General features: G+C 40.9%; 3 protein-coding genes across 4 annotated transcripts; 2 read left to right on the top strand and 1 right to left on the bottom strand.

Moving 5' to 3' along the window:
* Positions 1–394: 394 nt before the first annotated feature.
* On the bottom strand, positions 395–3,767 carry abhd14b (abhydrolase domain containing 14B). The gene is made up of 4 exons (XM_028406718.1): positions 3,507–3,767; positions 1,869–2,083; positions 1,365–1,606; positions 395–796 (listed from the first exon to the last, which is right to left on the bottom strand). The coding sequence occupies exons 2-4, from the start codon at positions 2,080–2,082 to the stop codon at positions 617–619; spliced, it is 636 nt and encodes a 211-aa protein (XP_028262519.1). The 5' UTR covers position 2,083; positions 3,507–3,767; the 3' UTR covers positions 395–616.
* Positions 3,768–3,817: 50 nt separating this feature from the next.
* mst1 (macrophage stimulating 1) lies at positions 3,818–13,718 on the top strand. The gene is made up of 18 exons (XM_028406716.1): positions 3,818–4,098; positions 4,494–4,638; positions 4,814–4,929; positions 5,004–5,118; positions 5,260–5,396; positions 6,112–6,232; positions 6,337–6,455; positions 7,656–7,830; positions 8,233–8,363; positions 8,869–8,971; positions 9,153–9,289; positions 9,367–9,399; positions 9,480–9,594; positions 9,681–9,758; positions 9,881–10,027; positions 10,120–10,226; positions 10,359–10,498; positions 11,830–13,718. The coding sequence occupies exons 1-18, from the start codon at positions 3,900–3,902 to the stop codon at positions 11,989–11,991; spliced, it is 2,280 nt and encodes a 759-aa protein (XP_028262517.1). The 5' UTR covers positions 3,818–3,899; the 3' UTR covers positions 11,992–13,718.
* Positions 13,719–14,818: 1,100 nt separating this feature from the next.
* Positions 14,819–21,708, top strand: si:ch211-161c3.6 (high mobility group protein HMGI-C). Of its 2 annotated transcripts, none has more exons than XM_028406480.1 (6): positions 14,819–14,931; positions 16,832–17,001; positions 17,118–17,201; positions 18,971–19,021; positions 19,117–19,155; positions 20,845–21,708. In XM_028406480.1, exons 2-6 carry the CDS (start codon positions 16,897–16,899, stop codon positions 20,911–20,913), a joined length of 348 nt encoding a protein of 115 aa, XP_028262281.1. In that variant the 5' UTR covers positions 14,819–14,931; positions 16,832–16,896; the 3' UTR covers positions 20,914–21,708. The 2 variants fall into 2 exon arrangements, with proteins under 2 accessions (XP_028262281.1, XP_028262282.1); XM_028406481.1 differs by lacking the exon at positions 14,819–14,931 and adding an exon at positions 15,745–15,854.
* The last annotated feature ends 1,497 nt before the right edge of the window (positions 21,709–23,205 follow it).

The following is a 23,205-nucleotide window of genomic DNA, read 5'->3' on the forward strand; positions in this document are numbered from 1 at the left end:
TATAAAATAATCATCTGGTATATAATGAGAGTACACCTGTTTTAATGCTGCTCAAGAAAATGGCATTTATGTAGGAAAGCAAATATTTCCCCAAAATATTGAAACTTGTCCATCTACTGTCAAATGTAATTACTTAAAGGTAGGGTAGGAGATTTTTTACTGATGCACTTTTTGTTAAATTAGTGTAACTTCTCCTTATAATCCAATAGCAACCAATTAGTTTGGCAGTTTGGCATTAAAACGAAGAATATTAATCATCTGTGGAAGCTATAAAATGCTAAAAACATCAGCCAATCCTCCGGGGTGACCCTGGTTGTCACTCTCTCCCTGCTCTGCGCGCACCAGAGAGGTACGTGCATGATGGCCGAAGTCACAGACCGCAGCTCGTCTTCAGGTAATGCGTGTCCATGTGATTGGAGGCGTGGCTTCGGGGAGAGCTCCGAGAGAAAGGGGCATGTGTTTACTTTCGAAATCTCGCTGACTCACTGAGTTTTCAAAATCTCCTACCCTACCTTTAATTTGCAAACATTAATTCGCCGTCAAGTCAAGCTGAAGGATACTGGGTCTTAACCCTCCACCTGATGTATCATTAGTGTGTGACTGCAGGCAGACAGCGTCACAGTGTGTTCAGGAAGTCTGTCAGAGCTGTGTGCCAGGTGTCTGGGTCATCCAGGTAACAGGGGTGACCCGCTCCCCTCATCACCACCACTGTGTGATTGGGCAAACTGTTGAGGTTACGCAGCGACACTTCTCCGAGCTGAGTGTCCTGCTCTCCATAAACGATCAGCGATGGCACCTACACACAGAAACAAAAGTGATGACACTGATTTATTTTAACACAAACCCATAGTTAAATGAATTTTACAGATGAGCTACATTTTACTGTAGGTTTTAAAAAAGCTAGTGGTCTTGTGAAAAGAAAAAACTTTTTATTTTTATTAGGTTGATTGCTTTCAACCAGGTCTGTAAATTTTTAAAGTTTACACAGCCAAACATCAACTGCTATAAATAACACTGTGCTAAAACATGCGTGTGTGTCTACACTGGACACAAGACATTGTGCTGACCTCCATGTAGTCAAGAAACTTCTGGGTTGTGTTGAAGTCTGGTGAATGTTTTCAGGGAGGATGTTAGCCCTGACTACCAGTGAGTGGCCCCACAGAGACACTGACTTACCAACATGGCTGACCTTGTCACCTGTGCTAAGAGGCTTTTTTGCAGTACTTACAACTTTTACATGAGACTCCTGACCATATGTGCACCAGACAAATGATTTGCCACCTACACTTTTGTGTCCGACGTGGTCAGAAAACTGACTGTATGACACTACTGTACAGTACATAAATAAAATTGAATAGAGATACCTTTACACTGCGGTACTGCTCTGCTGTGAATTTGTCGGTGCAGATAGGAGCCACAGGGACATAGGCCCGTATCAGATGCTGATGCTCCAGGAGGAAGGGGAGGGAGTACATCCCACTGAGGGACGGGCTGATCACCACCACCGGGCTCAGGCTCAGCTGCTCACACACCTCCTTCAGGAAACATGCCGGGGCCAGTTCTCCGATCGCTGCTGGGGCCTTGGCTGACTTGGACCGACCCAGTTCTTTGGACAAATGGACAAAAAGGAAACATGAGACGAGAGGAAGACCAGAACAGCAAGTAAGGAACAAGATCAAAGATTTAAAAAAAAAAAAGGCCTAAAAACCAGTACTGATATATTACCTATAGTTATAGGCACGATTAACAGTATCAGTGAACAGGTGATAAATCACAGAAAGGGGCCTTCAGGAGTCACAGTCTGTTTTGCATCGCTGCCCATCCACAGTTGTATGAAGTATTGACAAGTCTGTTCCCTCCAGACTCACCTGGCAGGTCAATGGCGACGGCACGGCATCCAGCTTTGGCTAAAGTCTCCAGAGTGCCAATGTTGAGCCAGTTTTCTGATGAGAAACGGATGCCATGAAGAAGTAAAACTGACATCCTCGCATCTCCTGAGGTGGGTTCACTCTGTCTGTAGAACAGCGGTGCTGTGCAGCCCTCCACCTGCACACTGCCCTCAGTCATCTTCACAGCCGACATCCTGAGCCCACATAAACAGACAAGTCACACAATCTATTGTATTAAAACACTGTTTCTTCGTGCAAATATTGGAAGCAACCAGGTTCAAGACAGCTAAGACTATAGGGATGAATGAAAGACAAAGACTAATAAAAACCATGAATAAACCTGCTGTTTATGTTTACATTTCCTCTTTCCCACATCTTCTTAATAAAGTTTTTGAATATTAGAAAAGCAGGTCACGCATTTCTTCATAAGCTTCTTATCACGATGATGGAGATGGTTTCTCAAACAAAAAGGAGGATGACCCAGTTTCTACTTTGATTTTCCACAGCATTAAGTCAGGTCAGAGTACCACAAACAAGAAAGAAAAAATCAACCATCCAAAAAATGTTTTCTTTTTACTGCGCTGAAACTGATCCTCTTAAAAGAATCAACAGCAGCAGAAATGTCACTCTTTATAGTTTCCCCCGTACCGAGACATGGGTGAAAAAGATTAATAAATCTGTTATGCTGCAAAAAGCGGGTAAGCAAGTTTGTACATTAAAAGGTTGGAGTTGTGAAATATCCGTTTCGGTTTTTATAATAATAGATAATAATGTTTTAGTTTATTTTTAAAACACAAGAAAATGGCTACCCTAAAGTAAAGTAGGTAAACGTAGGCTCTTGATTAGCGTAAATGTTCAATGCCGCACAGAGCAGGTAAGCTAGTTTACAAAGTAATATGTCACGCTTGTGCTTTACTTTACTATGATAATATACACTGAAAATGCCAACGCAATGTAACTGTAAGTCGACTTGTCTCCATTTAGTGGTTTGTTTAACCACTACACCTGATAGCTATTATGCTAATACTATGCTAACAATGCTAATAAGGTAATCTGCAGTTAGCTATTCATTCAGCTAACTGTGTAGCTGCAGGTGTTCCACTGATCTTTGATGGGTTCTGTTGGTTTTAACAATTAAAGTGTATTCTGATTACCTCATGTACACAAACTGTAACTAAATATAATTATTTTGCGTTTAATATGCATATTTCCTCCGAGTTTTAGTTCGTGTTACAAACTTTTAGACAATACTGCTTTTAAAATGATTACTCAGTGTGTTTTTACTGAATGTTTGACACAAAGCAACTTTCTCCCTGAACAGTATATGAGTATAATGTAAATACTATATTATTAGTCGTCAACAACAACCTTTTGAATGCAGAATAATCTATATATTTATTTAAGCACACATTGTGTTAGTATGTCTAATCGCCGTGTGTTTATAAACATCCACTCAGTCCGTAATCAGTTTGCAGTGTTTTCTGTTTAACAGCTGGCAGGTTGAACAGTCTGATCAAAGTCCACGTTAGATCATTTTATTTGTAATATCGAGCTCTCGGTGCTCTGTGCCACAAACACGGAGACTAAAAACACTCTTCTGCTTCTTCCTCTTCTTACCTGGCCGCTGGTGGTGAAAGCTGAAATGCAAAATAAAGCAGCAGAGTGAGTCCTGGAGCGGCTGTAGTTTCACTTTATTTCCCGGAAAAACAGGAGAAAGGAGAAAACCTCTGGAAATGATTGTAGTGACGCCTAGCGTCTGTGTGGAGAAGTGCTTCAGTTGTAGCAGCACTGTTAAATCCTGATGATTATTGCAGTGAATGCGGGTTAAATGTGCACAAACACAGCTTCTCTGATTAGGAGTTTGAATTTAGAAAAAAAAGGATGAGCATGACCAGGGACTGATGTGCCATTCTTCATTAATGATTGATGCACTTATTGATCGGCTGTGTTTGAAGGACTGTTTGAGTAAAGGGCTCGGTGTTCCTCTGTGGGTAGTTCTGCTCAGGATTTATGCTTTCTGCACCCCGCTGGACTTTTGTAGGTGGGATTTTTGTGTCTGAGTTTTGTTGTTTTAACTTTAAAGCTCACAGGAAGAAGGTTTTAGAGCAGAGATCTCACTCAGACCTCCATCAAGAGTCTTATCTTCCACAGCTACAAACAATGAAGCTGCTCCTGTACTGTGTTCTGCTGACAGTCAGAGTGGCCACTGGTAAGGATCATTTTCTGCTGTATGTGGCTTATTTCATTCTATCTGTTAGCATAAATAAATTAGTTTATTTGTGTTTTACCACGTTCACAGCAGATCTAGAGGCTCTTAGGAGAGTAATTGACTTTGATATTGTAACATTTAAACTCTAAATACAATAAAATGCATTATTTTCCATGTGTGAGAAGCTGTATTCTTACAGGTGTTTCTTGGTGGTAGTAATGGTCTGTGTTTTTGGTGTTTTGCTGTTCTAAACCAGTAACCCTGTCTTGGTCCAAAGGTTATATGTGTCTGTGCAGCCTCGTGCCCACACCTATTAACTGGTATCTGTGAGCACCCAGATATCACCCTGACAGTTTGGTGTACTGAGTGTCTGTGGTTCTGCTTCTTGTGAGCAGGGTACCGCAGTCCTCTGAATGACTTTCAGCGCTCTGAGGGCAGAGAGCTCGTTCCCACCGCCTGGAACTCAGCTCGAGTGCAGATAATACCGGGTCTGATCCTGGAGGACTGTGCCACTCGCTGCTCACAGTCACTGGACTGCAGGTAAACACATTAATACACCATCCCCGGGCCCCCTGTCCTAATATATCCACGAGTTAACACACATTGGTGAGGCCGAATTTAGCTTCATGACATCCTCTTATTTGTGCCTGTACACCCACTGAATGAATGAGGACCTGTCAGTGTGAAGTGATGTGAATGTGTCTCTCAACATCAGGGCTTTTAACTACGAGACTCGTCCGACGGTCACCTGCAAACATCTGCCCTGGGTGGGTGACGGCAGCAATGCAGAGGTAAAGAGAAACGTCAACTGCGACTTTTATGAGAAGAAGGGTAAGACTCACCTGTGCTGACATCACTGACGCTACAGAGATCATTTGTGAATGACTTGGTGTTTGCTTTTGCAGTCTATGTAAGAAAGTGCATTGTGGGTAAAGGAGAGGACTACAGAGGGAAAGTCTTCACCACAAAAAGTGGACTTACCTGCCAACAGTGGTGGTCCAAGTTTCCTCACGACCACAGGTGACTCACACAGGAACTGAATCTGTCCATCAGCATAACTGATGTGTTTCAGCTTTAAAGTGCTCATTCAACTTTGAATTAAACAAAGTAAACAAAGTGCATCAGTCTGTCACTTACTGTGAGCTTGGCTGTTTGTCTCAGGTGGACTCCCACAGCCACGAATGGTCTGGAGTTGAACTACTGCAGGAATCCAGATGGGGATCGAATCGGTCCATGGTGCTATACCACTGACCCCGAAAGACGCTATGAAAGCTGCAATATCCCCCAGTGCAAAGATGGTACATCTGGTTAAATTCTATATGTCACCATGCTGTATGAGAAGGTGGGATGCTTTAATCTGAGGTCCTGAAAAGGTTTCCAGTCCTGTTCACGGCACATATAGAGACAGAGCTGATAGACAGAACAAATACTCGTCATATTGCTCACTGATTTAAGAGACACAAAAACAAACTAGCTAGATAGCTTGTAGACAAATAAAGACACCACACTGTACTGAAAATACAAAAAAAGGATGGAGATTGAGTATATTTATCACCAGAAACAAAAATTAAATTAAATTAAAACTAAATTCTACAGCTACAGCTGTTCAGCTACTTACCCGCTTATAGCCCATTTTGAGCGTTAACAACCCAGTGAAGTGTTTTTAAAGGGGCCAAGCACACTGTGTGTACAAATCCACTCCAACCCACGAAAATAATCATTTATTTAGTTGGAAACTCTCTGTATGTGTTTATGTGTTTTTTTACCTGCAATGTGTTTAACTACACACAAAGAGAACCGATGGGGTTCACCTGCTGACAATAAGACGGTTACTTTGCCTTAAGAAGGTGGTGATTACAATAAAAGAACAGCCTGCAGCTTCCACACAATTAGCTCCAAGTTACAGAAATTTAGTTCCTTTCAAGGAGATTATCTGGAGCGATGGGAGCATTAAAATGAGGGTTTTCTATAAGTGTTGTGAGGCTCATCTCCTGTGTGTGATTGTGCTCACAGAGGTGTGTATCACATGTAATGGAGAGGACTACAGGGGGCAGGTTGACCACACTATGAGCGGCAGAGAGTGTCAGAGATGGGACCAGCAGTATCCTCACCAGCACATCTACCAACCTGAAAAGTACGCATTTATTCAGCTGCCTCATCACAAACTGTGTGTTTGCATATTATTTAGACACTTGTTCACTTGTATCTGTGTAAAAATACTTCATTCATGTGTTTCAGGTATCCTGATAAGAGTTTAGATGATAACTATTGTCGTAACCCTGACGCCTCTCCGGTGCCTTGGTGCTACACCACAGACCCTGAAGTGGAGCGGGAGAACTGTGAGATCAGCAAATGCAGTAAGATCTTATTGTTGTTGTAGCAACAATACTGATTGTTGCACTTTTTTATTTTTTAGTGAAACTTTCAAACGGGTTTTGGTCATAACATCTGAAGGTGCAGTTGATAGACAGAATTATTAATCAATTAACTGAGGGAGAAAACTGAGATATTATACAGAAATGAATGTTGTGCCGTAAATGTTTTGGGTTGGCTTTGTTTCTCCTGATTGTTGTTATTCTCCCAGGGTCCCTCTGGCCAAACAGGCAGCTAAATTAAACTGATTCCTGTCATATTCAGAGGCACTCAGAGTCTCATTAAGTTGCTGTAATTAAATCTAGAAAAATCACCTTTTTGCAAATGACTTCCCAAAACATTGGACATTTCAGGCTGATTCTCTTTGACTGGTGGCTGCAGTGTGCAGATGTTTGCCTGAGATTTAAATCCTTTGCTATCTCACTGGATTTCAGGGTCATTAAGGGTTAATTAAAATGTTTTACTCTAATTTGTTTCTCTTCATTCAGCTCCTGTTTGGGTTGTGTGTTTTTTTTACTATTGTATTGCTTTCATTTGGAGAAGTGGGTGATTATGTTTTACCTGATTCTTTCTAAAAAAAAAAAAAAAGTAGATACCAAGACTACACGTGAATAAACACAAACAGGCCTTGCTGTTCTCTTTCAATAGAAGTTGTGCAAGATTACTCTTGCAATATGGGCATTTCCACTGAGAGCAGAGATCACTGGGGCAAAACATAACTAATAATATAATAGTGCCACCTTGTGGTCTTATAATAAAGAAAATTCCATTATTTCTTCAGCTTTCTAAGAGTCAACATGAAGCCATGAATGGCCACACTTGAACTGTTTTATTCTGGTATTCTGTGCTTTTGGTAAATTCCTAATGTCCTAATTACTGTGTGTATGTATGTTGTTTTGTTGATCATCCTATCTCTGTGTATTTCGTTAAATGTGTAGACTCTACTGTACTGAAAGGTCTGTGTATCAAGCAGACTGCATGCTGGACCATGACTTGTTTCAAAGTAGCTGGAATAGTTGTGGAAATGGCCTTTAAATAATGACAACATAACATAAGCACAACACATTTTCGAGAGCAATCTGTATGATATTATTGCAGCATAAACCTGTTTCCTCTCCTCCGTCACTGACTTAAGTCTTGCCTCTGTTTTGTTCTCTAACCCACTCCTGTCTCCATCTTTCTAGCTGAAGTTCGCGTGGAGAAACGTCAGCGCTCCAGCTTGACCACAAACTGTTTCCGTGGTCGAGGGGAGGATTATCGCGGTAAAGTCAACGAGACAACGTCAGGTATCCCGTGCCAGCGATGGGATGCGCAGAGTCCACATGAGCATCCCTTCTACCCAAATACATATGAGTGCAAGTAAGTAGGTTCATGAAGGTTGAAGCTACTTCTTTTCCTGCTGGTTAGTTTGAAAGTGCAACATGAATATTATTGTAAAAATGTCAGTGAAATTTCATGCAGGCGTATTTCTCTGCTGACAGTTGACAGTAGATGATAAATGATCAGTGACTCCACATTAAAAACCAGGCTGCTCTCTGAGTGCCAATATAGATGTGAAATGAATATTAAACTTGTTTGTGACGCAGCAATCATTCATCATGCCAACATCAATTACTAGCCTTTAACTCCTTCATTTGTAGATGAAGCAACAGAATCAGTGTGTTATTTCAGTATAATTTTTATAGACTATCCAGAGTGTGTATGTCAGCAAGTGGTAGTTTAAAGCATCAGTGATGAATCTATGCACACGGTTTCCATCAGGGGTTTGGAGGAGAACTACTGCCGTAACCCAGATGGGTCAGAGGCTCCCTGGTGCTTCACGTCGGTGTCGGAGATGAGGACAGCTCTCTGTTTGCAGATCAAACGCTGTGCAGACGACATAGAGGCTGAGGGTACTCCTTATTCCCACTGGCATTATATGGTCATATCCAACATAATCCTGACATTTTGAGGCACCAACAATAATCAATGTTTTACTTATCAGACAATAAAGGTCATTTATGTGGCGTATTAAAATGATTAAAAATAAACAAAAAAAAAAACACTAAATTTACCCACTGCTCTAATCAATACTCCAGTAAATGGACTTTTGGTCTAATTCTGTCTAAGACTGCATTGTCCAATCCTCACTGCCAGAGGAGGGAGACAAAGATTCTGCACTACAGCTTCAAATTAGCAGCATGCAATATACTACAATCAACATGTATGTGTTCATGAAAACTATCCTACATTACTAAATATGCTAAATTACCAGAAACATGAGAAACTTGACCTCAGTGTTTGCTTTGGCTCGACATGGGGGTACAGCATTAAAATGGTTTTCCATCCCATTTTGCCACTTTTACTGCCTACATGCTTTCTAAAGATAATAATGATGTTAATGCTTTGATTTTGCAGATTGCTACCAAGAAAATGGAAAAAACTACAGAGGCATCGTCCGCAAAACCCGCAAGGGCATCACCTGCCAGAGATGGAACGTTAACACGCCTCACCGCACCAAGTACAGTAATCACATTTTATTTATTTATTTTAAGAAAATCATCTACATGTACATGTATGACAGAACTGATTATTACCTTCATATAGCCAAGCTGAGTCAAAATTCAAGGAGAAGGTCTCTTTGGGGCCTGCACTCGTTTTACAAAAGAAAAATTAAAAGTATCTTTGTGTGCATGTTCCAGGATAAACCCGAGGACGCACCCTGACGCTAACCTGACCGAGAACTATTGTCGTAACCCAGATGGGGACCAGCATGGACCCTGGTGCTACACAACAGACCCTAAAACTGAGTTTGACTACTGTGCCATCAAACAGTGTGGTACAGATCTCTCTGTTTTAACCTTTAAGTTTTTTTTCCTTCTCTGTGTTTTAAATTTGTATTTCATCTGTTAACAGCTGGAGAGAAAGTGTCTATGACTGAACCTGTAGGTTAGTGTGTGAATGAATATGATGCACATTTGTCAGTATTTACCACAAGTTTTAGAACATGTCACCTTTTGTGAAAACAGAGAAGGTGGAGTTCAGCGAGTGTGGAAAGAGAGATGACCGCATCCCGAGAACGATGTTGCGTATAGTGAATGGAGTTCCTGGGAACTCGCCGTGGACAGTAAGCCTCAGAGACAGGCGAGTGTGACAGCTGACAGCATTCATGAACAATAAAAGCAACAATCTGCAGAGCTGTGTATAACCTCTGACCTCTCTGTGTACAGGAAAGGAAACCATTTCTGCGGAGGGTCTCTGGTTAACTCCAGATGGGTGATCAGCACCAAGCAGTGTTTTTCCTCCTGGTATACTCAGTTCTCTGATTTGATGTGTTTTAAAATGTTTCACATTTTTAGAAGTAATTTTGAAGTAGTAAGTACAAGGTTATCTGCACAGTTCACACACATTTCCCTGTATGTGTGCCAAGCTACGTGGACCTGCCCGGGTACTCTGCCATGATGGGAACGCTGTTTCGTGATCCACAGGAAGGCGAGCCTGGTGTGCAAACCATCCCTCTCACCAAGATCGTCTGTGGGCCTTCTGAGTCGCAGCTCGTAATGCTACAACTGGAATAGTGTGTACTGTCAAGTGCCAACAGGGTGCACACACACACACACACACTTATAGAATAATGTCCCTCTGACTCCCTCTTCTTTCTTTCTGCAGCCCGGCCCAGTTTAATGAGCGTATCTCTCAGATCTGCCTCCCTCCTGAGCGTTACATTGTAGCTGAGGGGACGATGTGTGAGATCGCAGGATGGGGTGAGACCAGAGGCAAGTATAATCCTTTGGAAATTATAGCATGACTCTGAATTCAGCACGCTTTCCTTTTGGAAACAATTAATTGATGACTTGCATTGTCACTTCTCTGTCCATCTTCTTTTTTCATTCTCCATCTCTGAACAGGGACTGGGGATGAGACCGTGCTCAATGTGGCCCAAATACCCGTCCTTAGTAACAGAGAATGCAACAAATACTTCAGAGGTCGTGTACGTGAAAATGAGATGTGCACAAACTCTTTCCAGGGTGGAGTAGGTGCCTGTGAGGTAGGTGTACATGCAAAAATGTTTATTAGATATGTTGAAGTAGAAATGCCCATTGTCAGTATGAAACAAAAAAAGGGTCATAATAATACGAACTGACCAATTTAACTCTGTCAAGTATACCGATTACTTGATAAATAAAAATGACTTATAGCTGTCTACTACTGAGTAAACAAAAGCTATTTATAAATAACATGTTTTAAAGTATGTAACGTAATACATGTATATGCAATATAATCTGTGGGCAATGTACCAGTTTTTCAACTTGGTTTGAACATGATAGTGTTACAAAGGATAATGTGGACTTTATTGTGCTGTTCATTTGAACTGGAAATGCTGATTTTAATGTTTAAACAAGTTAGCAAGCTTTCTGAAAACTGATCAACCATGACCTCCAAGATGGCTCTTTGCACCAACATCAGTAAAGCTGCAGTCAAAGTGTGTTAGTTAGCGTTTTCGTTTTTTTAATGGGTTTTTTATATATGATGTGTAAAACAAGACATTTTGAAGTTGTATTCTATAACAGAAAATAACCCAGTAATGGTGTATAAGATTATACTTAAATAAAATAGGTCATGCAGAGGCAAGCCTGCTAAACATGGTTGTGCTGTAGTTGGTATATAGCCTGTTTACTCCTAATGCATTTATTAGACCTTTAAAATCATAAAGAAGAAGATTATCTTGCTGAACTGATAATAAACTTTTGCATATTCTAAAAGTTAATAAAACCAGAGAACCTAAAAAAAAGACATTATCCCTGTGGCACGCTGCACCGTCTATTAGCACCTCTGTTTATTTATGTCTATTTAAATTGGCTATGTAATTGTTTGGACTTATATCTGTGCACTGTATCTATGCACAAATAATACAGTAGAGTAGCCAACTTTACACCTATCAACTGGTATTGCTAATAATAGCTAACAAAAACATCTTGACTTTCCAACCATATTGGAATGACATCATGCCCAGCTCCAATGTAAAAGGAACGCAGCATTAAAGACGGAGCTGTTTCCACCAGCTGCTCCCTCTGCTCTTTGTGCTAAGCTAATCAAGTACTGCCTGACTCTCTAAAGAACGTAGAGAAAGTGTTTAAAGGATTTAAAAAAATTTCTCTTCTAAAAAAATAAAATTTAAAAGAAAATCTGTGTATGATGAAAATCACTTACAGCAAAGAGCACACAGTTATTTATACGTTCCTATAAATCAAACCCAGTTGGATAATGGAAGTGGACTGGACAAGACGTGACTGCAAGATGTTTCCAACCTCAGCAGTGACAGTCAGTCATAACAGAGACAAATAATGACTCCAGAGTGTTGTTCCTGTGTGTCTGCAGAGAGACTACGGCGGCCCTCTGGCGTGTCAGAACAGGGACTGCTGGGTACTCGAGGGTGTGATCATCCCCATGAGGCGCTGCGGACACCCGGGGCAGCCCAACATCTTTATCCGTGTGTCTATGTACGTGGACTGGATCAAGAAGGTCATGGAGATGGCTTAGAGACAGCCAACAGAGAACTGACAAAACCCACTCACAACACCAGTCAATCAGCTGAAGATGTGCACTTCTTCCACATCCATAACTATTATTAAAACGAGTCAAAATGTATCATTAGAGTTTATTATATGACTTACACGACTGTTACATTACTATACTTTAAAAAAGGGCTAATTTAAAAGGGCGAAATATTTCGCATTTATCTGCTTCAAATGATTTTAGGAGCAATTTAAGGCTGTATTAGGTTTTTTTAATAAATGATTACCAGGACTGAAAAAAGTCACAAATACAATTTTAATTTAATATCTACATGTGGACGGTGATTAAACTTTCCTTACTGTGTTTTACTGAAACAATAGACAAAAGAGTCTCTGTTTCTCTCACAACTGCATAACAAATATAAAAAATATGAAAAAAATGCAGGCCAATAATATAATTTTCAATAACACAACCATGACTTTAATGTAAAATTTGATATTTAAAGGATGCTAACTACACCTCACTCTCCCTTACCCAGCATTAGCTTGCTACTGGTATTGTGTAAGGTAGTGTATTACACAGTGTTAAAGTGTAATGGATGTCAATCTAATATCACAGCTATTGTCAGTGCAGGTAAATCACAGCACATTTGGTTCACAAGCCAAACTCTACCAGACAGAATAAGCAGAAATGTTCATTAAAATTAATATATTTTGTTTTTTATGTTTATAATAATTCATCAGCCAAAAAAGACAAAGCCAAATTACATAAATGTAAACAAGAGTTCAGATTGTTGGTAAACACTTTACATTTAGTTCTTTTATACTTTAAGGATTATTATTGTTATTGATGATTATCCTTACAATTTACAATTGACCCTAACAGATGTACAGACTTGTGAACCCTGCATTATGTGCTGCTTAACAGGAAGTTTAAAGTAAAAGTTTGACTGACTTTTGCAAGAACCAGAGAATCAAATGCAGCGTAGCCCCTCTAGTTTAGGAGCTCATTAACTTCCAGTAACAGAGGAGGTGTGGGGGGTTTGCAGCGTACTTTTAAAGCTCCCAACATCCCCTGGAAATGCACACTTTACCACAAAACTGTACGCCTCCCCTCCTCTCCTGCCTGGCATTGAATGGAGCTCCAAAATACCTTCTTTGCCCCCAGCCTCTAAAGAAATCCCTCCTCTGCCTGTCTTTTGATGCCTGCCCCCACCTCTAAAGACATGCCTTTGTGCCTTATGCAGAACTGTATGCGCTGCACATTCTTTCTAGTTCTATAGGAGGATTTTTGTAACCCGGTCCTGATGAGCCCACGGAATTCAGCTTAAATAAACCTCAAGATCAGAGTCCAACCGAATCTCAGACACACCGCACGCTGCAGAAGGCCGCTGAACTCTCTCATATGCACACACACACACAGAATTTCCCTCTCATGCATACCCTCCCCCCTCTCTATCTTATCCCACCTTCTAGCTTTCTGCTTCTTTTGCTCTTGTTGATTTTCACACCAACGTTTTGTCTCAGTCACCGGATTGTAGGAATCATGCAGCATGTTTGCTTCTTCCTGCTGTTTGGTAACATCAAGCTGAAGGTTGACAGTTACTTCAGAGTCATTCCATACACTTTCATTTGGTAGTATTTATAGTACAGTTAGATGACTAATCAAATTCGTATCACTTCTCAGCAACTGTTGCCAAAAGTTTGTGGGGAAACCTGTCTAAATTTTTAATAAATGCTGCCACAAAAATATGCAAATGTTTTCTTTGTTAGCCTGTTGTGGTGCAGCTTATGGTAATAATCTGTGAAATCATGTGTGGGATGAGTTTGTACGTTTGTTCAATGTTCTGGTTTCACCTGATAATCAGAATGAGAATTTCTGAATTACATCCTGAAACTGACACCAGAAACCATCCAAACTCAGCTCAGTGCTTCATCTTCTGTAGCTTAAAGCTTCATATTTTTTGGTGTCATGCCAGTACACAGTCACCTGACGTGACTCCTAGACCGATCCAACCTTAGACACCCCTGGAATAAAAAATATTATTTTAGAACCTTTCCCATTCTGGGAGAAGCTTTTCTTTTCTTTTACAATAAAATAAAGAAATTAAAAACTGTAGATTGCTTCTAATCCAAACTTTTTTAAACATGATTTAAATAAGAAAATGAATAATAATACAGTGTGTGTGGTTGTTACTCATTCAGGTGAGACATATCTTTGTTGTTTTTTTTTGCTGCTCAAAAGCGTGATTAGATGAGACACACTGGGGTCATATTTTCCCCCAAACAAATGCACATCAGACTGTTTGTGAGAGGACTTTTGTTCTCAGAAACATTTGATAACTGGCTCCTTTATGACTTACATATCTGTGTCCCTGTAGGTGGGGAGATAACAGCAGGGAGAGACAGAGTGAAACCTTCTCTTGAAACAGTAGCAGACAGTCTGCTCTCGCCATCATTTCTGTACTGAAGTAAACTGAACCTTTTCCTTCCTTCTTTGGGGAACTTCCCAGCCCCCAGACCACACTTTGGGAACCCCGGAACCAGAGCCTTCTGTCTGATGCCCGTCTTTCTCCCTCTTTTTCTCCCTCTCAAGTGGGTGGTCCGGTGAGCCTTTCGGGGCGGGGTCCTCTGTTTTCAACCCTCCTACCCTCGTTCTTTCTTGAAACATGCTTTAATAGAGAAAGTATGCAATGCATACTGCTCTGCTACAACCCCCCACTACACTGCATCTGGGGTATTCGTGACTGGACGTCTGGGGGGATCACACACATTTCCGATTAGGAGGAGGGAGGGAGGGAGAGAGAGAGAGAGAGGGGAGGGAGAGGGAGGGAGAGAGAGAGAGATTACCATTTCATTCCAGCCAATGAGACGGTCGATACACTAAGATTTTCATAGTTGTGCAGGAGCACAAAGTGAAGTGAGTGTGTGTGAACTTCCAGGTAAAACTACAAACCGACTTAAGGTAAGTTGAGCCGCCTGCGCTGCCTCCGCGCTGCGTTCGGCGCAGCCTGCATGAGCAGGACTGCTCAGGCAGAACATGGAGCCTATAGCCTGAATGTAAAGCTTCGCTCGGCTAGTTTGGAATGAGAGCTTCTGCACCTGTGTGGCTTTGCCTTTGTCTTTGCTAAAGTTTTTTTTCTGAGCTTTCTGGCACTTGGTTCATCTGTTTCGGCGGACCTGTTATTGCTCCCAAAAAAAAAAAAAAAACACATTACAGATCGATTGCGCAAGTGATGGACGCAGGGGATGTTGTGTGTGTGTGTGTATGTGTGTGTGTGTGTGTGTGTGTTGAGCACCGACTTTAAAACACTGCTGGCCTCGGCTGTTGTTTTGGCGTTAACATGTGCCTGTTGGTTACTCGACCAAAGTCGAAGGTTTGAACTCACGGGTTCGCTTCGGGGCCGCGTCCCGCACCTCCTTCACCGCAGCACAAGAATGTGTTTTTATGGTTGCAATTGCCGCCCATATGCAAAAAGTACATTCAGTCCCGTACTTGACTGCCAAACACAGACTAGTTGAGCGGACGGTCTGCCGAGCTGCAGAGGGAAAGTGCACGGCGCTTGTTGTGTTGTTTCGAAACGAGTTTTTTTTTGGTAAGCGACGAAACGACGTCGTGCGTCTCGTTTGGCTTTAAATCGTTTCGACGAGGACGTATTTCTCGAATTACTCCGACTTCCTGCTTCGGTGCGGCCGTTTTGATGGGCTGTGTTGGCAATTAGTGTTTGGCACATTCCTTACAGAGCTAGACGTTGTGGTAAACGACCACCGTGGGACATTACTGCTGCCAGCCTGAAGCAGGCATTTAGTGCTCATTTTGTAAATAATAATTCAGCTTATAATGTAGGTCCACGGCGCCAGGAACCCAAGAATAAACATTAGTATGAGGTATAAAAGTGTTTTAATCAAGTTAAACTTGCAACTATAAACCTGAAACAAAAGTTGATTGATATATTTATTGATTACCTTAAGAATTGATTCACAAAGGTACTGTGTAATATTCATCTTTTTTTGATTGTGTGTTTTGTATATATTTTTACTAAAGTGGATAAATTGTGGTTATAGATGATCAGACCAAAGCAGCAACTTGAAGACGTCACCTCTTGAGAGCCTGTGAGGGAATATATTGGACATTGTATCAACTAGTTATGAAATTATTGACAGATTAATACATTTTCTTACATCAGTTATCCCATTGTGGCTGTAAGATGATAATATTCAGATTGTTTTTGTAATGAAAAGTGGAAAAAAATCGTAGCAACACTGAGTCTCAAATCAATCATCAATCATTCATAGAATTGGTTCAGCATTTTAATTTGAGTAATTAATGACTAAGAGCTGCTCTCTTTACAGTTAAGAATTTGCATCTTTTTGTTAGTGTGAGCCTACATTTGTGTTTCAGCATCACCTACATCCTGCACAGCCTCATTGAGAAATCCCTCACAGAGCACACTGGCAGACATGCAGAGCTCAGTACAGTAGATGTGGAGTTTGGTAGATTGAGTTGTGAATATCTGTGCTACTTTTAGTCTCTGCACAGCACTCTCATGTTTCTCTGCGTTTGCCAGACCCCGTCTGTGTTCAGATGAACCCGGTGCCAAGGCTTATGTATAAGCAGTTCCCACGCTTGCTCTTGGAAAGAATCTTCCATATGATTCTGAATTCTCCTTTTAATGACGCAGTGAGCACTGATTGGAGGTGATGATTTGAAATGGTATAGCGGAGTGGGGCTGATTGTCTGAAATTTTGTCAGCTTGATTGCTGGGTTGCCTTTAGAGGTGGTCATCCCCCCGCACGCATGTACAGACACACTTTTCTTTGGTCACATCTCCAGCTCCTGATACTCAGCTCTTCTCCTCTTTAAGCCCTCGAGGCCGCTGCTCCAGGCTTTGATGCCCACACTCTTTGAAGCAGGTGTACAGACGCAGGCATGAGTAACAGTGGGACCAAAGAGCCGTCTCCTCAGCCAAGCACTGCCCAGTCACCCTCTGAGCCTCAGCGCAGGGGCCGGGGTCGACCGCGGAAACAACAGCAGGTAGGACAGCTCAGCTCTGTGCTACAATAAATGAAACAAAAGCCAGACCTGGCTGTCTGCGCGTTGTAGACAACAGAGCAGTTTTTTTGACTACTGTATCTTATCTCTTTCCACAGGAGCCTGTTGGACCACCGACTCCAAAGCGGCCAAGAGGACGACCGAAAGGCAGCAAGAACAAGGGCCCCAGAACTGCACTGAAGGTAAACCCGATCAGAACCTCCAACTACACTTATACATGAACCTGTAATGCATATTTGCGTTGTGATAGCACAGTCTACACGTCTATCAGATGTTATTTTTCAGTCGTAGATACATTGATACAGCAGGGATCTTTCCATTTATAACACCCTGCACCCAGCAGATTTATTTCTTTCCTACAAGGCAGCCTTCATAAAGGTAAATGTCAGCTCATGAGAGAGAAAAGACCAGCTGTTATTAAATCAGCCTGTGCCCTCAAAGAGGAAGTGATCAGTTCAGAAGTGGAAGTTATTGTTTGTTTACACTTTTACACATCTTTTAAATGCACTAAAGTAACTTCACTTAGCACTACTTTGATTGGCTGTGATTTAAAGTTTTATGAGAGGTATTTAAACTATTTGACTATCCGAACATTCAGTGTAGTCTGTAGTCCATTATACTTGTTAAATGATTATTTAATCATATTTGTTTTAATCATTAGGTATGAAAACATCAGGATATATTTTACACAATTAGTCCAAAAAGTCCAAAACTTCATCAAATTCACATCATGAAAGTGAAAACTTTGGTCATATGTAATGCGTGGTGCATTCAAGGAGCAGGTCCAGCAGTTATTACAAACCAGTTTAGTGGTGGTGTATATGTGCATATGGTGGCAGGTTTTGGGGTTCAGGTCTAAATTATTTTAGATATTAAAGAAGCCCTAGTTCAGATTAACAGGATGAAGTGAGCTAAAATCTGATATTTTTTGGGTGATGTGATTTACATTTGATTTTTTTCAGGGCTGCATGGACACACAATCCTGAACTTTGAATCAGTCTTCCGTTACTTTAGGATGTAGCTCTAAAACAGTCTGATTTGTAGCGATGCAGCATAAATGTTAAAAATGTTAACTGTTGAAGGTAGGGTAGGAGATTTCATTCTGATGCACTTTTTGTTAAATTAGTGTAACTTCTCTTTACAATCCGATAGCAATCAATTAGTTCGGCAGTTTCGCTTTAAAACGAAGAATATTAATCATCTGTGGAAGCTATAAAACACTAAAAACATCAGCCAATCCTACGAGGCGCCCCTGCGCATATAGTTGGCTGGTTGTCACTCTCTTCCTGCTCTGCGCGCACCAGAGAGGTACGTGCATGATGGCCGAAGTCACAGACTGGTTGGGAGGCGTGGCTTTGGAGTGAGCTCCGAGAGAACGGGGTGTGTGTTTACTTTCAAAATCTGGACTCTCACTGAGTTTTCAAAATCTCCTACCCTATCTTTAAGACAGAATAGTCTAATATGTGTGTGACTTATAGTGTGAGTGTAGCCTTCCATACATTTTTTTCAGTTTATTTTGTGTTGTTTAAAATAAACACAATAACGGTTAAAATATCTTTAAAAGCCCAGTGAAGAAGAAAATTGAGATTTCTACATCACAAAGTCTCAGGAAACAATTACTGAACACATGGCTAAGTAAGATGCTTTATGTATGAGTCGACAGGACATGTCAATCACAAAATGTGCTGTTCCATAAGCAGGCCAATTGAACATTTCTCAAAGGATGCTCATAGAAAAACTAAAAGTTGATGTGTTATTATTTGAAATGAGTTTATTTTGGCTGTGAGAGTCCACCATCTGTGTTAAAGTGTGTTTTTTTTACTAACATTTTTATCTAATAACTTACATAGCTCCTTTGAGAAATATGTTCCATGTTTACATGCAGAAACATGGCTTAAAAACTTGAGCAAAAGCTGTGTGATTGATCCCTTTTTACCCTTTCTCTGTTTAGAAAGTCGAGCCCGTTGGGGAGAGACGACCACGTGGGCGACCGAGGAAATGGGTATGGAGCAATTACTGAAACTCGTGGAGCTGTGGAACTAGGAAGTACCATTTCACTTCATGTTTAATTAACTCTGCTGCTTGTTTCTTTAACAGCCCCAGAAAGTTGTTCCAGAAGTGACTGAAGAGCAGCAGGTGAGGAAAACAAAATCTTTCTGTTGGGTGGTGTCCAGTTTTGTTTTGATGCAGCGCTGCTTCAGTGCAAAAAGTCTTGTGTTGTTGCGGGGTTTTGTTCAGATGGCTTCTAATGGGGACTGATGAACACTAACAACACTCAAGTATAAAGCAAAACAATTCTATGATTATAACAATAAGATAGAGGAGACGAATCACCTTGTCCTTCATGATTTATTCTCCACCAATAAAATGACAGCAGTGGTCAAATTTCACGTTTACGTCACTGATCTGTGAATAGGTGTGTATGTGTGTCTGAATCAGGGAGTGACTTGTTACCATGGCAGCCAGGAAAATGACAGAGAAACCCTGCCAGCGGTGGCTCATAACATGTGTTTAATGTGAAAGGGTCCGTCTTAACCAGAATCGGTTTCTAACCGTGCGACTGAAAATGAAAGTGAAGTGACAGTAATTGTCTGAAACGGGATACAAACTGTAGGGTGCAGACTTTCTCACATTCACACAGAGAAGACGTCTTCTTTGTTCAAAAGCCATTAATACCGTCTTATATTCCTCAATCGGAGGCGTGTCGCTGCACTGGTGTCTTGGATGTCATGCTACACTGCGCCAACCTTGAAGCTGACACATGAATGTCCCACCAGTACAGCTACACATAAAGACTACTGAGGCGCAATAACAGCGTGATTATTTTGCTGCATCCACTCACTTTACATTATGTGTATGTGTGTATTATGTGTTAAATTATGAATCATTATGCATATGGGTGACATTGAGTGACATTGACATTTAGCCTCGCAGCAGCTTTTGTAACTTTATACAAAATTGTAGTAACCTAAATGTTTCCAGCTTCTGGCAAAAGCCCCCAAACAACACAGCTAAAGTAAAAGGGTGGTGTCCGCTGACCTCTGACCTCTGAGCATCCTGTGCTCATTGTCTTCAGCAAATACTTAACACTTCCCTGCACATTTGCACTTGTAACCTGAGTGCATTTTACCTTAGCAACAGGGTTCTTAGTTCTTGTTTCTTTTTCTACACTTATGTTTTTGCACAACTTAAAGCTCACACACTCATGATATTTATGTGTGTATGTGACAATTAAAACACATTGTAATGGCATGAATGCACATGCATGTGAACTGACTTTATGAGGATGTGTACCCAGTTATAACCTGCCAACCAAGCATCATCTTGCGACATTGATGGTTTACTTTTTTTTTTTTTTTTAACATTTCTAAGAAACTTTAACTTTTTTAGCATTCTTGCACAACTTTTCTTGCCTAAAGGGGACCAGTTCTCTTGATGTTCCCCATCTGCCTTATCGCATCCTCAACACTTCGCAGTTTGTCAAAGAGGTTAAGATGCTTCAAGAACTGAAACCGTTGAGACAGACTCCCTCTCTCAGACGCATGCACATGAAGGGGAAGAATGAGTCAGTGTAGAGAGGGGAAACCTGATCTAACTGTTCTCTTCCTCTGTCTTCTTGGTTTCCTGACCAACCGTCGTCTTCCTCACATTTCTAGGTCTGACAGCTGGAACCTGCTTCCTCGCACGCAATCACCCGATAAAAATTTTAACACTCATTCTCGTATTCTAAGGGCGTATCATTAGCTTGAGCATCATTTCTCACCAGAGAGAAAGAGATGATGATGAGTGAGTGACAAGTGTTTTTTGGTCCTCTGCTGTTTCCAGGGCCCTTCAGAAGAGGCTGAGGAGGGTCCCTCGTCATCTCAGGGGGCAGCACAGGAGGAAGGGGAGTAGATAGGATGCCTCTCTACCTACCTCAAGGTTTGGCCTCAAACAAACAGGGGTACAATCTGACTCCTATCTGTGATGGGGATTCAGAAACACATAAACACACACACACGCTCAAAACTCAACGTACAGCTACTCTCAGTAGTTTTCTCTCCCGAATGAATAATTGTACCCGGGATTTATCGACTTAACAGTTTGGTTTGTTTGGTGAGAAAAAACAGGCTTCCACATAGTTCCACATTTTGGGAATTGCTTTTTTAGCTTTCTTGCTGTGTTTTTAACAGGATGAGGTGTTTGTGTTATTAGAGAAATTATCTGTGCTTGAATTTCAGACATGCCCCTTAAGCTGGGCTAACTGTTTCCAGTCTTTATGCTACGCCATACAAAAACCAGTTCAGAAATGAAACGTTGCATTTAAAAGTCATTTCCTGTATGTATATCACATGGGTTTCACCACTGCCCCACCCCTATAGAATATTAGCAGTGGATTGTGAGTCTGTTGAGCTCAGATTCTAGCAGATTCTTTTACCTCATGTTCTCCAAAATGAATATATATACACACATCCTATGAACATTCTCACCTAAAGTTGTAATTTTAGTCTGCCAGTCTGCCAGTTTGTCGACCATAACATTCGCACAGGCCTTGGCTAACTAATTTTTGTATGTATACATGTATGATAGGTAGGGTAGAGGATTTTGAAAACTCAGTGAGAGTCAGCCAGATTTTGAAAGTAAACACACACTTCTCTTGGAGCTCACCCCGAAGCCACGCCTCCCAACCAGTCTGTGACTTCGGCCATCATGCACGTACCTCTCTGATGCACGCAGAACAGGAAGAGAGTGACAAGCAGCCAACTATATGCGCAGGTGCGCCTCGTAGGATTGGCTGATGTTTTTAGTGTTTTATAGCTTCCACAGATGATTAATATTCTTCGTTTTAAAGCGAAACTGCCGAACTAATTGGTTGCTATTGGATTGTAAAGAGAAGTTACACTAATTTAACAAAAAGTGCATCAGAATGAAATCTCCTACCCTACCTTTAAGCCCAACAGCAGCAGTAACATCATTTGACCAACATGCCAATCTATATTATTCTAATCTCTATGTCCAACCGACTATATATGGGCTATATGCTATTTTATACCAGTGCAGCTTGTAATGTATCATCATCAGGCATCTCCAAACTTCTCGGCAAGAAAGCAAAGAAGGCTATTTCCCATGAAGTTGAACTAATATGCCAAGTTTCCTGAACCTCTCAGTTTGCATGTGTGTGTATGATTGTGTGTCTGTGTGGAGGCTGTGTGGAGAGGGGACAGGGTTGCAGGCTAAAAGGAAACACAGAGGAACCAAACTGAATCATTTGAACATGTTTCTAAATTACACGTCTTGAATCCTTGTATAAAACAGGGTTAAGACGTGTTCTTTTTTTTAAACCAATGTTACAACATATTCATGGTGTGCTGAAGTCATTTATATGAAAGGTTTTATTCTAAAATGATATGTCCAGTTTGGACGGAGGGGTTGTCTTATGTTCTAAACAAAAATGAAGTGATATTCTGTTGTTGTTGTTTTTTTTTTTTCTTCCATCCAGCAGCTGATTTAAAAGTGCCCAAAGGTTAAAATGGATATTTTATTTTGGAAAGAAATCTTTCATATGTGCTTTAGTCAACAACAGTGTTGACATGTCATTTTACCACACTCAGGATTTCACTATTAACAGTGCTTTTACACCATTTAAACCTCAGGTACAAAACTATTCAGGAACATGTTGTCTACTCAGTAATAATTATGGTGCTGTGTTTGTTGTGCATTTCTGATCTGTATTTGACATTACCAGTATGCCTTGACACAAAGACCTCATGTAAACCTCAGTTACCCTCAGTTTCTTAATCTCTCATTCTACCTCAGTAACACAAAGACAAAAGATCTCCAACAAAGTAATGTCTTCACTCCCTCAGCAGTGATACACAGTATATGTGTACTTACTGTACACACACACAGGTTCATGTACAAAGACACGCAAAGGGGTTTTCAGGGCTACATGCCAACACACACATAGAAACTGATGTTACACTCCAGTAGAGGTGTACAAATAAAAGCATCAGTGACAAACAAAAACTGTATATGAGTATAAAGAAAAAAACAAAAAAACTGAAGTGAGACTTTGTTTGTTCTCCTGGGAAATAAAATGCAGCCAATAGTTTACAAAAACTTGATGAAATACTTGCTTTTTAGGGTTTAGTTCCTTATGAAATACTTTTTTTGGGTTTGTTATTCTTTTCTTATTTTTACTACATC

This window comes from Parambassis ranga, chromosome 5, assembly GCF_900634625.1.
Source record: "Parambassis ranga chromosome 5, fParRan2.1, whole genome shotgun sequence".
NCBI lineage: Eukaryota > Metazoa > Chordata > Actinopteri > Ambassidae > Parambassis > Parambassis ranga.